This window comes from Pelobates fuscus, chromosome 1 (assembly GCF_036172605.1).
Source record: "Pelobates fuscus isolate aPelFus1 chromosome 1, aPelFus1.pri, whole genome shotgun sequence".
In the NCBI taxonomy this organism is placed as follows: domain Eukaryota; kingdom Metazoa; phylum Chordata; class Amphibia; order Anura; family Pelobatidae; genus Pelobates; species Pelobates fuscus.
This window is the reverse complement of record NC_086317.1, coordinates 296,404,161-296,418,732: the sequence shown is the minus strand read 5'-3', so window position 1 is coordinate 296,418,732 and position 14,572 is coordinate 296,404,161. Positions and strand designations below refer to the sequence as shown.

At 40.0% G+C, this 14,572-nt stretch overlaps 1 protein-coding gene across 1 annotated transcript in view; it reads right to left on the bottom strand.

Annotated features, from left to right (window-relative positions):
- The window catches only part of CFAP47 (cilia and flagella associated protein 47), a 356,049-nt gene extending 342,277 nt beyond the window's left edge, over positions 1-13,772 (bottom strand). The window contains exons 1-4 of the mRNA XM_063457869.1: positions 13,685-13,772; positions 12,582-12,750; positions 11,018-11,169; positions 7,904-8,019 (exon numbers count right to left, since the gene is read on the bottom strand). Coding sequence (XP_063313939.1) covers positions 7,904-8,019; positions 11,018-11,169; positions 12,582-12,743 — 430 coding nt within the window. The 5' untranslated portion in view covers positions 12,744-12,750; positions 13,685-13,772. The remainder of the gene's footprint in view (positions 1-7,903; positions 8,020-11,017; positions 11,170-12,581; positions 12,751-13,684) is intronic.
- Positions 13,773-14,572: the final 800 nt, after the last annotated feature.

The following is a 14,572-nucleotide window of genomic DNA, read 5'->3' as shown; positions in this document are numbered from 1 at the left end:
CCACGGCAACAACAAAACATTGGAGACATGTGGAAAAACGCATTGGGCGCCCAAGGCCCAAATATGGCCGCTTACGACGGCTACAGCTCGGAAATATCCGATGACTTTACCACTGAAGCAGGAATGATGACTCCACATACGGGGATGCCACCCCGCCAGTCACCTCCGAGACCCGACTCCTCACCGGTGACCGTCTCGGTCATGAGGGGCCTCCTGGCAGAGCTCCAAACGACGATTCAGGCCGACATGGCCCAGCTGCGCGCAGACCTGCAGGGCCTGACAGGCCGACTAAGCACGTTGGAGGCAGACTCCCAAGGCGCTAAGCAACATGCCCAACGCTTGCAGCACTCAGTCCAAACTATCACACAACAGCACCTCACCTATGAGCAACGTTTAGCAACACTGGAAGATAAGAGCCGCAATCGGAACATCAAAATCCGAGGTATAGGAGAGGACATACCGGAGTCTGAGCTCCCTCATACACTGAGGAGACTGATACACTCGCTCCTACCCCCCAAACAAGCCAGACAGGTGCCCATTGAACACATGTTCCGCTTGCCGAGGTCAGCTAAAGCCCCAACAAAAGCCCCACGAGACCTCATAGTCCAATTCCAGAACCAAGGCGACAAACGGGCGGTGATGCAAGCCACACGGAACCACTCACCATACCCGTTCGAAAACATGCAGCTTTCCTTCTACGCAGATCTGTCAGGGTCCACTCTGGCATGGCGACGCACACTACAACCACTCACTGCTCTCCTGCGCCAGCATAACATCACTTACCACTGGAGAGGATCACGCTCTCTGCTTATCATCCACGGAACTGTATCCCACACCGTCCGTGACCTGCAAGGAGCAGATGAACTGCTGCCAACACTGGGTATACCCTCGACCCCTCAGCTCCCGTCAGGGTCCAGCACTACATCGGCCAACGGCTCCACCTGGAACCCCGCGACAGTGGTCCCCTTCGTCCCCAGAGGAGCAGGGCCGGCAAACAAGTCAGCAGCCAAAACCTGAGGCGTCTCCGAAAACACCAAGTTGCCAGACCATCATACTTCTGCAGCACTACTTACTGCATCTGATGGACTCAGACATATAACATGTCGTTGACAGTTTGTTTTTTGCTTTTGTTCTTGCCTATGTTCTCCTTCTCACTTTCTTTTGAATTGCTAATTTCCATGTTGCTTTAAATTTTATATTTATCTCTGACACAGAGCGCTAGCAACCGTAGCCATGGATACTCTATGGCGTCTTACACGAAGCTCCTTTTGAGCATCACCCCCCCCCCCCCCAGGGGTAATTGGGGTCCCATAGAATGGTGCAGACGGGCACACTAAACCACCCGCAACAGCTTAACCCCAGGGGGATAGAAGCTACCACACCAGAGCCGGCACAGTAGGCCATCCAACCCCAGACCTAAAGTTTGACACAACAATGCTTAGACCCCCCCCACGCCAGCGAGGTACCCGCTGCCCTATAGCTTCATAATACGAGACTTTCTCGCTTTAAATTTTCTAAGGCGATGTACCAGACAGTTCCCAGATATTTTAGTATGTCTACTACAACCAGCTTCTCTAAAACTTATTAAAATACAAAAGTGCTTCTTTCAGTAAAGTCACTGTGATAATCCTGATGATTACATGATTAGTGCTGTTGTGGCACATGAGATATGTTTGTAACTACCTATGCACAAAAAATAAAGAATTTAAAAAAAAAAAAAAAAATAGCTCAACACACAGCCATTAACCCCTTAAGACCGCAGGACGTACTATGCCGTCCTTATTTGGGCGGACAGGCTGTCACTGCGATCGGTATTTACCATGTGTCAGCCGATTTTAAAATCGGCTGACACATGGAGCCGCGGCATTTTCACTGTGCAGATCGCGGTCGGGGGACATGCCTGGCCCCCCAGGCAGTCCCCCTGCGGTCAGTGACCGCGATCTGCAGAGTCTGATCGCATGGAGAGGCTGTCTCTGCGATCTGAATGCAGAGACAGCCTCTCCCTGCGATCTGATCGCAGTGGCAGCCTGTCACTGCGATCAGAGTTACTATGTGTCAGCCTATTGGCTGACCCATAGTAACTGCAGGCAGGATCCCCCTGCAAATCGTGGTGGGGGGCATGCCTGGCCACCAGGGCACTCCCCCTGTTGCCAATTACCGTGATCTGCAGGAGGTGATCACAGTGACAGCCTGTCACTGTGATCACTGATCCTGTGTGTCAGCCAGTGATGTAAAATCACTGGCTGACACTGTCTCTGCCCCTCTGCTCCCCTCTTAACCCCTTAATGTTACAAAATAAAATAAAATACAGTTACACATCAAATATACTTAGATCATTTATATATATATTATATATATATGATCTAAGTATGTATATATATATATATATATATATATATATATATATATATAGACACACACATTTACACATACACTAAGTGTATTTTAATATTTATATATATATATAATTATATATATATATTAATATCAAAATACACGTAGAAGGATATTGATTAAATATATACATAATTATAATTATATATATATATATATTTTATAATAAAAAAATATAAATACGTTAAAAAAAAAAAAAAAATGAAAAAAAAAAATGAAAAATATATATATGTGTGTAATTTCGTTCTAACTGTATTTTGATATTAATATATATATATTGATATAAAAATACACGTAGAACGAAATAATATATATATGTATATACCTAAGTATATACGTATACATCACTATATGTATACCTATATATAAATAAAAATAATTGTAAAAAAATTATATACATATATATACATATATATATCCACACACGTGTATATATAATAATTTTACATATATATTTATGTAATAATTTTACATAATTAGGTATCCTAATTAATTACAATTAGCGGGACCTGCCTAACAACCCAGGCCGAAAGTATAGGGAATTTAATTTGCTAGCACTATATTTAACCCTATAACTTTCCAAGACACTATAAAACCTGTACATGGGGGGTACTGTTTTACTCGGGAGACATCGCTGAACACAAATATTTGTGTTTCAAAACCGTAAAATGTATTACAACAATGATATCGTCAGGGAAAGTGAAATTTATTGCATTTTTCGCACACAAACGGCACTTACACTGACAATATTTTTGCTGTAATACTTTTTACTGTTTTGAAACACAAATATTTGTGTTCAGCAAAGTCTCCTGAGTATAACAGTACCCCTCATGTACAGGTTTTAGGGTGTTTTCAAAAGTTACAGAGTCAAACATAAGGCTTGTGTTTCAGTTTTTTCACAATGAAATTTGCCAGATTGGTTACGTTGGCTTTGAGACCGTATAGTAGCCCAGAAATAAGAATTACCTCCATAATGGCATACCATTTGCAAAAGTAGACAACCCAAGGTATTGCAAATGGGGTATGTTCAGTCTTTTTTAGTAGCCACTTAGTCACAAACACTGGCCAAAATTGGCTTTCAAATTAGTTTTTTGCATTTTTCACACACAAACAAATATTAACGTTAACTTTGGCTAGTGTTTGTGACCAAGTGGCTACTAAAAAAGACTGGACATACCCCATTTGCAATACCTTGGGTTGTCTACTTTTGCAAATGGTATGCCATCATGGGGGTAATTCTCATTCCTGGGCTACCATACAGTCTCAAAGGCAACGTAACCAAACTGGCAAATTTCAATGTGAAAAAACTGAAAAGTGTAACATGCTTTATTTGACCCTGCAACTTCCCAAAACACCATAAAACCTGTACATAGGGGGTACTGTTTTACACGTGAGACATCGCTGAATACAAATATGTGTATTTTATTGCAGTAAAAGCAAACAGTATTATGACATTCACAGTTAGAATGTCACATAGAACTAAGAAAATTTAAAAAAAATCTTATTTTCTCTCATTTTTTTATATTGTTTCATATTACGTTATGTTCCATACCTAAATATTTGATGTTAAATGAAAGCCCTGTTTCCCCTGAATAAAATGATATATAATAAGTGTGGGTGCATTTAATATGAAAGAGGTGAATTACGGTTGGACAGACATATAGCGCAAATGCCAGGTTTTGTTTACGTTTTTTTTGGATCACAACTTGTACATTTGGCTGCGGTCTTAAGGGCTTAATGTCTAAACTGTTGGCAACAAAAGTTAGTACACCCCTAAGTGGAAATCTCCAAATTGGGCCCAATTAGCCATTTTCCCTCCCCAGTATCATGTGACTCATTAGTGTTACAAGGTTTCCGGTGTGAATGGGGAGCGGGTGTGTTAAATTTGGTGTTATCGCTCTCACACTCTCTCATACTGGTCACTGGAAGTTCAACATGGCACCTCGTGGTAAAGAACTCTCTGAGGATGGTGGTGGGAGTGTCATGGTCTGGGCCTGCATGAGTGCTGCCAGCACTGGGGAACTACAGTTCATTGAAGGAACCATGAATGCCAACATGTACTGTGACATACTGAAGCAGAGCATGATCCCCTACCTTTGGAAACTGGGCCGCAGGGCAGTATTCCAACATGAAAACAACCTCAAACACAACTCGAAGACGACCACTGCCTTGCTAAAAAAGCTGAAGGGAGAGGTGATGGACTGGCCAAGCATGTCTCCAGACCTAAACCCTATTGAGTATCTGTGGGGCATCCTCAGACGGAAGGTGGGGGAGCGCAAGGTCTCTAACAACCAGCTCTGTGGTGTCATCATGGAGGAGTGGAAGAGGACTCCAGTAGCAACCTGTGAAGCTCTGGTGAACTCCATGCCCATGAGGGTTCAGGCAGTGCTGGAAAATAATGGTGGCCACACAAAAAATATTGACACTTTGGGCCCAATTTGGACATTTCCACTTAGGGGTGTACTCACTTTTGTTGCCAACGGTTTTGACATTAATGGCTGTGTGTTGAGTTATTTTAAGTGGACAGCAAATTTACACTGTTATACAGTCTATGCACTTACTACTTTACATTGTAGCAGAGTGTAATTTCTTCAGTGTTGACACATGAAAACATATAATTAAATATTTACAAAAATGTGAGAGGTGTATTCACTTTTGTGAGATACTGTATATATTTATTTAGTTGTCAAATTTGAATATGTTTTAATAGTTTTTTGTTTTTTTTTTCTAAATTAATTTGACTCTTTCTTTACTTGCCTTTTTTAAGGTGGGAGAGGAGGGTGCAACATAAAATTCACTGCCTGACATGTAAATCCAGCCTGGCTACACATATTACAAATCACTATTAACAAATAAAGATGCAAAGATACTCTCACCAATAGCAAGTCAGAGAAAGTCAGACAAAAGCAGCCTGACATACTGCAGATATCCTAATGTTAAAGCAGCTATGTTGTAGAAATTCTAATGCAGTCAAAATATATAAGACAAAGTAAGGACTACTTTGTCTTATGGCAAAATCCTACCTTGACAAAAAGAAGAGCTACCATTGTCACGTTTCATCCCTACCACAGCAGTTGCTAGCGACGGCTGTGTGAATAAGGCTTTTGCGATCTTTTGGGATCCACCATAGATAATAGTGTTGTACTCTTGCACATACATTAGAGCACAGCACTGATGCTGGCTCATGGCAGATGAAGCACCAGAAGGTACAAAAAGAAGATGGCTGCGTCGGATGGGTACTGCATCAGGTACGTATAACTTACCATAGCTCCATCCCAGGCAAAATATGCTAACACAATATGCAAAGACTCCAGAAGGTGACAAGAGTCACTTTAAAAGAACAATCTCAGCTCCATACCCACAACAGTCCGTGTAGTGGTTATGGTGCAAACATTATCCAAGAGTTTGACACAAACTGAACATCCTTCAGGTGCTCATAACCTGGCTCCCCCAGATTGCTAATGTGACACCTCTATAGCATTCTTAGTTGTGGCCAAATTTGAACAGTATTGATTGGATATGAACTTTGGCTGACACACTCAGACAATTAAAGAGCCCAGGGCTGAAAACTATCTGTGATAAGACCAGCAGATGAAAAAGAACCATACGTAACACTCTATCACAATACAATGCAGCTACAGATCAGCAGATATAATCTCTCATTTTGCTAAGGAGCACACAGCTCTCTGTATACACTGTGTCTTGTTTATAAAGAACTCTTAATTCCATAACAAACTCTGCCCAACAGGTAGATCCCCAGATGTTGTAGAACTACAACTCCCATGATGCTTTGTCATTCTAAATGCATTCTGGCATGCAAAGAATCATGGGAGTTGTAATTCCACACCATCTGGGGATCTATCTGTTCGGCAGCCTTGCTTTAAAGAGTTCTTTATAAACAAGACGTTACAGTGATGTCCCAGATCCCTGAGGAAGTCCGCTTCCTAGATTATGTTCAATGCTAATAAATGTAAGTTTAATTTAATTTATTTTTCTGGCGGTTCTGTTACACCTAATTAAAGATGTTTTGGTGCCGGGTGGCTGTTGGAGGGAGTCTTACTTTAAGGAGTTAAACTTATCCCAAACGATTTAATCCCTAAATTGCCTCTAGCGTTGATGTCCACTCCTCCCCAGGCAGCATCCGGCTTCTAAATTTTCACTTAGAGGAAGCGCGGAGTGTAGCCGGGCAGAGGGACTGCTGATTAGCTGACACTTTCAGGGGAGTCACTGATTGGCTGAGAGCATTAACTGACCACTCTAATCAGCGCCCCACTCTTCCCCCCGTGCCAGCGACACTCAGAGCTTCCTGTAAGTATAAATTCAGAAGCCGGATGCTGCCTGAGGAGGAGTGGAGACCAGCGGTTTTTTTTTGGTTTTTTTTTAATTTGTATTTTATTGAAAGATTTTTCACAAGGTATGGGGTACAGAAAAGAATGGGGGGAAAACAGAGGGAACAATCACAGATCCAAAGGGTTGTCATACAATTGTATATTTGTACATGTCGCTTATAACTTCATACAATATAACTTAACCTTACATTGGGCATAGTATAGCATTTATTACCAATAGTGTACGTTGTGGTTTAGGTATAGGTATACTCCAGCACCAGCCTTGTCACCCTTAGTTTGCATTTAGTTCCGTCTTTCAAGCATGAGAGTTATAATGTGCTTCATTCTAGCCTTGGTTTTACACTATTTGATAGGCTATGTCTATAAAGGGGGTTACCCATTATGAAGTGTGGCTGATCCATTGTTGCCAGCTGTGGCGAGATGTGGTTATTTGTCTAGTTGTATGTGCTGTAAGCATTTCATATTTTAGGTATAGCCGTACTTTATAGTGCAGCAACATTAGGGGAGGGCATATTGTCTGTTTCCAATGGGTGGCAATGAGGTTGCTTGCTGCTAGAATCATTATTATTAACAAGTGCTTATCTGAGTGGGGGACATGGTCAGGTAATGAAAGAAAGATAGCGGTGACAGGTTTGAGTTGTAGCTGTTGGCCGCTGACTTTGTCCCATATGTTCTGGACTTCCTCCCATAGGGGGATAATGACCGAACACTCCCACCAGATATGGGTCATCGTGCCTTTGCATTTGTTGCATCTCCAACATGAGACCAGCGTTTTAAGTAATTCAGGGTTAAACAAAAAGTTTCAGTGCCTCCAGGAGTCTCCTCCACCAAAACAACTTCAATTAGAAGTTGCTTTGATGCCTGGAGTGTCCTTTTAATTGTATTGATCTGCACACATATATTATCAGATTAATATCAAATTTACAAACTTATGTAATTAATGCTACTGCACATATGATGATTACATACTAGTATTGCACAACAATTTATTCACAAATTGATATTAACACAACATCTTTCTTGAAATAAACCATTTAGCAACTATATTAGTGCAGAAAAACACTTTCCTTTATTGGCTGGTTAGCAGTCTCTACAGAATCGAATGCATGATTTATTACTTTTCTCCTTGTCTGTTAATCAATGCATGATGGTCAATTTACCTGGAGAGGAACCATGGTTCATAATGCCAATCTCTTTATATATAACTTTGCCGTTTGCAATTACACTCCCAAAATTAACTTCAGGATCAATTTCTAAGTAGCAGGAGGGTGTGAACCTGCAAAGAAAATACAATGAAAATAAATTGCTTACTAATGGTGTTAATCTGCTAATATTCCACTAAATGCCATTATTGCTAACAAAGCCTGAATTGCATTGTCTTAAATGATACAAATGTATGCAGCCCCATCTATATTCTGCTGCACTAATTGAGCCATCTTTGTAGAAGCAAATTATAGAGGAAAGATTGACTTTCTTAATCTGAAAGAGATAACGAAGCAACCGGAACAATTACTTTATTAAAACTACTTTACTTTATTACTTTAAGAAAATCTAGAGAATACCCTGGATTGCTGTGCTGATGCATATTGATTATTCCTTTACAAACACTCATTAAAAACTCCTCCTAGAATATTAATTCACAGTTCCTCATTTTCTTGAGTTCTATTCTCTAGACACTATAATCACTTCACCTCACAGAAGTGATTATACTGGTTTGAGTATGCTGGCACAATCCCTACATTCAATGTTAAAGGAACACTATAGTCACCTAAATTACTTTAGCTAAATAAAGAAGTTTCAGTGTATAGATCATTCCCCTGCAGTCTCACTGCTCAATTCACTGTCATTTAGGAGTTAAATCACTTTGTTTCTGTTTATGCAGCGCTAGTCACACCTTCCCTGGCTATGATTGACAGAGCCTGCATGAAAATAAAACTGGTTTCACTTTCAAACAAATGTAATTCACCTTAAATAATTGTATCTCAATCTCTAAATTGAACTTTAATCACATACAGGAGGCTCTTGCAGGCTCTAGCAAGCTATTAACATAGCAGGGCATAAGAAAATCTTAATTAAACAGAACTTGCAATAAAGAGCCTGAATAGGGCTCTCTTTACAGGAAGTGTTTATGGAAGGCTGTGCAAGTCACATGCAGGGAGGTGTGACTAGGGTTCATAAACAAAGTGATTTAACTACTAAATGGCAGAGGATTGAGAAGTGAGGCTGCAGGGGCATGTTCTATACACCAAAACTGCTTAATTAAGCTAAAGTTCAAGTTGTTCAGGTGACTATAGTGTCCCTTTAACCTGTTTGAGGCCTGTTTAAGGGGTATGACTATGAATTACACTCTGCCTAAGTCATACCAATTCCTGCCAATTAATGTCAACAATGGAAGCTTTGATAGGATGAGACAAATCAGCATATAAAACATTAGCTTTAGTAGCACAGGGCTGCGGGCTATTGGATATACTTATCCCCTGTGGAGAATGGAGAGCTGGTTCCAGAGATTCTATAACCTCTGCAATAAGTTGAATTTATTGTAGTACCTAGGCCCTAGAGCAGGGATAGGCAACCTTCAGCACTCCAGATGTTGTGGACTACATTTCTTACACCCATAATACTGGCAAAGCATCAAAGGAGGTGTAGTTCAAAACATCTGGAGTGCCAGAGGTTGCCTATGCCTGTCCTAGAGTGTCCCTTTAGCACTCCTCCCAGTCAGCTACTTCTCTACTTTCCTGAGTGTCACTCCCACTATATTAACATTATGCACTATTCCCAGTGGTAGGCAACCTATGGTATGTAGTGCCTTTGCATGGCATGTGAGGCTGCTGAACCAAATAGGCCAGAGTACCGCAATGCCTGGAGCATAAAAAAGCCTGTAGTTTGTACTCCCACTGTAAAAGTGCTGGAACGAAGTGAGAGCCAAAAGGTGTCAGCACCCACAGAAGGTGCAGACTGTGATTACCCTCACTGGCGAGTTCCAGCACATTGAATTTAGGATTTATGATCTATGCTCCCCTTTCTGGACAAAGTTAAGCAAGTAGGAGGGCACAAACAGTAAATGTAAACGTTTATTTCTGTAATGAGCCCCTACCCCACAACACCCTTTCCAAAGTCCTCACACAAAAAATACATACATTCTACACAAAGGCCACCTTTTAACAAACCACAAACAGCTTACACACATGCACAGCACACCACAGACATACCCCACCACACACCCAAAAACTACAAGCAGCTCACATACACACACTTATCAGAAACATTACACACACACAACATATACTTCACACATACACAAAGACCTACTACAAATAAATAGCACAAACAGCCACACACATGAACACCACAAACAGGGCACAAGCATACATAACACAACATACAGCCTACACACACATTATCACAAATAACCCACACAAAAACAACTTCACAAATAGCTCCTGCTACACACATGCACATAATATTACCAACAGCCACATTCACACACAAAACCCTACATGCCAACACCTCCATAGACACACAATACCACAAGCAGCAATGCATACTCAACACTACACACAACCCCTATGTACACTCACAAAAATCACACACAATATATACAACCCATACACATTTACAAACTCACAGAGCACCCACCACACCCAGATATAACACAAGCAAAATTCCTTAGAATATATAAATGGAACTTTACAAAAATTGGGCCCTAAGAGACTTCAACTTTTTACTTTAGCACAGCACTACCAAAAGGTTGCCTACTGCTGTCCTGTTTCAAAATACACCCTACTCCAACATCTAACAATGATTTCACAATCTACTACTGCTACTCCCACCATCACTACCCACTTACACCTACAATGTCCACTACTCCCTCATGACCTGTATTCATCTTAGTATGGTTGTCAAAGAGGACCCAGCTCCTAGCATGCTGGACCAGCAGAATTCATACCTCTAAATTGTAGGAGGTGGACAGCAGCATTGTAAAACAAGAATAATTACATGAGGATGTTTCTGTGTGACTAGACTTTCAGAAATTTCACATGACATGATAAAATTGTCCAAGAATTAAATAATATATAATTAGAATTGTACTATTATGAAAACCTAATAAGTGAGGTTTTACATGAATGGCAACAGGATTTAGACAACAACAAGAACATTGATCATTGATACAAAATATTGCTCACACTAGTAGAAATCCTAAAACAGAAATAATTTCAGCAATTGGCTGTAATACACTGTCAAGGATACACTTGTAGCAGCATGGTGTAACATACCCTAGCACAGTGACATCAATGACATCTTCATCAACCAAAATGCGTATCTTTTCACGGATGTCTTCATTTTCTTTAGGTCGATATTCTACCACTGCTTTCACTTGAAGTCCAGGTGCTATGGGTTTATCTGGATTGTTTACAGTAAGTGTAAACTAAAAAAACAAACAACATATTAAACAAATGTTGTACAAGTATACAGATAATACAACACATACAATTCATTAAACGCTGATTGTAAAAACAGCAGCCATTTTCTGTCTTCAGCTCCTAGTTCTTCATCAGCCATAAGCCACAGCAGTGATGTAATTGCACGCATATACAGGAGTACAACGCTAATATCTATGGAGGATCCCACCAGAAGAGAAGCCAGTTTCCCACAGACACAGCTAGCATTGGCAGGGAAAATTGACAAAAGTGATGGCAGTAGTTTCACCATTTGTCTATTGTTGTCAATCTCAGGCTTTATCATAATACAAGGTAGTTCCTACTTTGTCTTATGAATTTCCAGCAAAGACATTCCAACACAGTTAATGTGAGTATAAAGATTCCATCTTTATGAAATACCCTAACTTTTTAGGGATCCCAAAATGTTTTCTTTTACGTAGCCAAGACCCAATCCCCATATATATATATATATATATATATATATATATATATATATATATATATATATATATATATATGTTTCACTGATACAGTGTATCTGTAAGAGATGATTCCAGGGAAGTGGCAATCTAGCGTTGACTACATGCTTTAGCCACACCTCCTCTGGATAAGACTCATACAGCATCCATACACACTTACTGAAAAAGTTAGATTTTTTTTTTTTTTAGCTTCCCTTCTTTCACAGTGTGCAGCAGAGGACAAGGAGGGAAGGGGGAGTTGGGGGGCAATTGCGTCTTCCACAAATTATTGATGGCCGCTGTGTGTTCCACTACAGCCCCTCTCCTAGCTGCAGGGCAACACTTTTTACTCATGTCCCATAAGCATGTATATATTAAATATGTCTAGAAAACATAGAAAATATGACAATAGCAATCCTGTATATATATATAAAAAACTAATATTTTCCTTACTCATAAACAACTAAAAAATTTGAATTATAAAAATACCATTATAAAGCTTCCAAATGATAAAGCTTCTCCTGACATCATTTAAATTTATTTTTTTGAAACACCAACGTTTGTAGCTGTTGCAACAATGGCAAACACCGTCACTCTTTGAATAACGAAGTAAACTCTCATTTGTAAACTAAAAATATGGCACTTGCAACTTGCAACCTCTGCAAATGTTTGTGTGTATATTTACAGTTTTGACTGTGGTAAACTTATGTGCCCCCTCCTCTCCCCATATATTGTTTCTAGAGTTGCCACTGGACAGTCAGCCAATTACTATCAGCAGCTCTGGAAACTGACTAAACTCTCAGACTTGACCATAACAATGACATTTCAATGAAATTCCAACATAGTCAAAATGCAAATTCCAAAAATTATAATTATGGGAAAGTCATGGAGTCACTTATTTTGCATTTCAGAAATTATTCATTGAATTATGAATGGCTTACTTGTGCATCTTGAGGCCCCTCAATTTTGATGGTTTTGACTCCACCACTGATATTTTGTACAGTCAGTGTTGCTTGGTAATTCTTCCCTACCAATACATCCATGAAGTGAATCAATGGTGGTGAAACCCTCACTCCCAATACATTATCCATCATTTCCTCCATGTTTTTACTGTAGTGAAAGAGTAACAGGTTAGTATGTGCAATTCAAATGGTTTGTTAAAATCATAAAAATACAATATGTACATCAAGAAGAATGCAGTTGAAAATAAAATTTCTGCATGCATACAAACATATTAAATATGTCATTCATAGTATACCTTACAACATCGGGAAGCATAAAATCAAGACAGGTGGTGGGCCAGAAATTTGGGCATGCCAGTGCAGTGACACCTTTCACATCATTGAGCACAAAATGCTGACTGACGGGTGTGCTGCTCAGCCTTGCTCAGGATGTGTATGTGTTGAGCACTGCTGAAGTGCTGTGCAATGGGCTAAATGCTCTGCGTGCAGATTGCTTAGCGAGTGTGCAAATAATGTGCTTGCCTGCTTTTTCCAAGTACTTGCTTTCTGGTGTACTTGGAGGGTGCAGGACATGGGTCAGAAACCCAAATTCAGAATTCCCACTCAAAGCGTGTTGGCAAGTATGATTTATTGGCCAGAGAAGCCTGGCTGAGAGTGAAAGGAGTTACACTCCTAAATTCAGCATATCTTTAAAAAAAAAAACACCATCAATCCTGAAAATCTCTAAACACCACCCTATGTTACAGTAAACCTCTAGCATGCACACATTTATTTTTAATTTAAAATAATATTGTGCGTGTATATATATATATATATATATTATTTTAAATTTAAATAAAAAAAAAAACGTAACAGTATTATTCGCTAGAGTGATCATTCAAATTTAAGACTAGAGAAGCTGAACTGAAAGAATGGGAGAATGTTTTTCAAATCCGGCTATTTTGACTTTTAATTTGAAATTCTATTTACATTGAGTTCTCAGTTTAGTAAATATCCCTGTCAGCGGAGTCTTTTAAAATAAAGTTTGTTTTATTCCCCAGGAAGTGCAATAGTAATGTTTACAGCTGTGTACATATACATACCCGAGCTCCTGCGGGCCGCAATATTAATAGTTAATGAATATCAGTGCGCTAACCCTTCTCAATACGCAGTCCGATCGTTACTATGGAGACGGCGAATCAACGGAGAAGCCATTAGCGTCCCCATGGTTGCCGAGTAACGGATTTTAGGGGGAGGTGTGACTTGGAAGGGGGTGGGGCTATAGCGCGCCAGGCCGTTAATTGGTGGCCGTAGCATGCGTACATCACATCACGTGACTTCTGTGTGGAGTTCCAAATGCGAGAGATTCAGGTCAAATGCGCTCTCTGGAAACGTAATGTTGGTCTCCGGGAAAATGGCTGCAATTGTAACGCTAGCCCATGGATGGGTTTCACGTGTTAAAATCAAATGGAGCAGTAACTGTAAGAGCTGTGGTAGGAGGGATGGGGTGGAAGCCGTGTTAGGTGGGAGCATACCATCATTTATTTCATTAGCCACACCTGGAACTGGCAATTTTGCTTTCCCTTTATAATATTCCTAACAACTGTTCACAGTTTACTTAACCTTTGCAGGGTAATTCACAAAGGTGTAAATTAATAGAAAATTAAAGGAATTTTCACAATTTAGGTCTCAGAAGTTGAACTTGGGCAAAAAAAAAAAAAGGTCCTGAAACTAGCTATATTTTCAATTCAGTTATTTTTGACAATTTTTTTTTTTTTACATTTACTTTGAATAACTCATTAGTGTATTACCATGGGCCAGGTTCCTTTGGGTGTCTAAAGAAGCGTGATGCAAACACTGCCCACATTCTAGGGGCTTTCAATAAGGCAAAGTAGGCACGGCACCTACCTACTGTGCAGCTACTGCCTAATCTGCCCAAATATATCATTCTAGGGGGAGCGACCTTCTGATTACATGTGAATAAAAAAAAT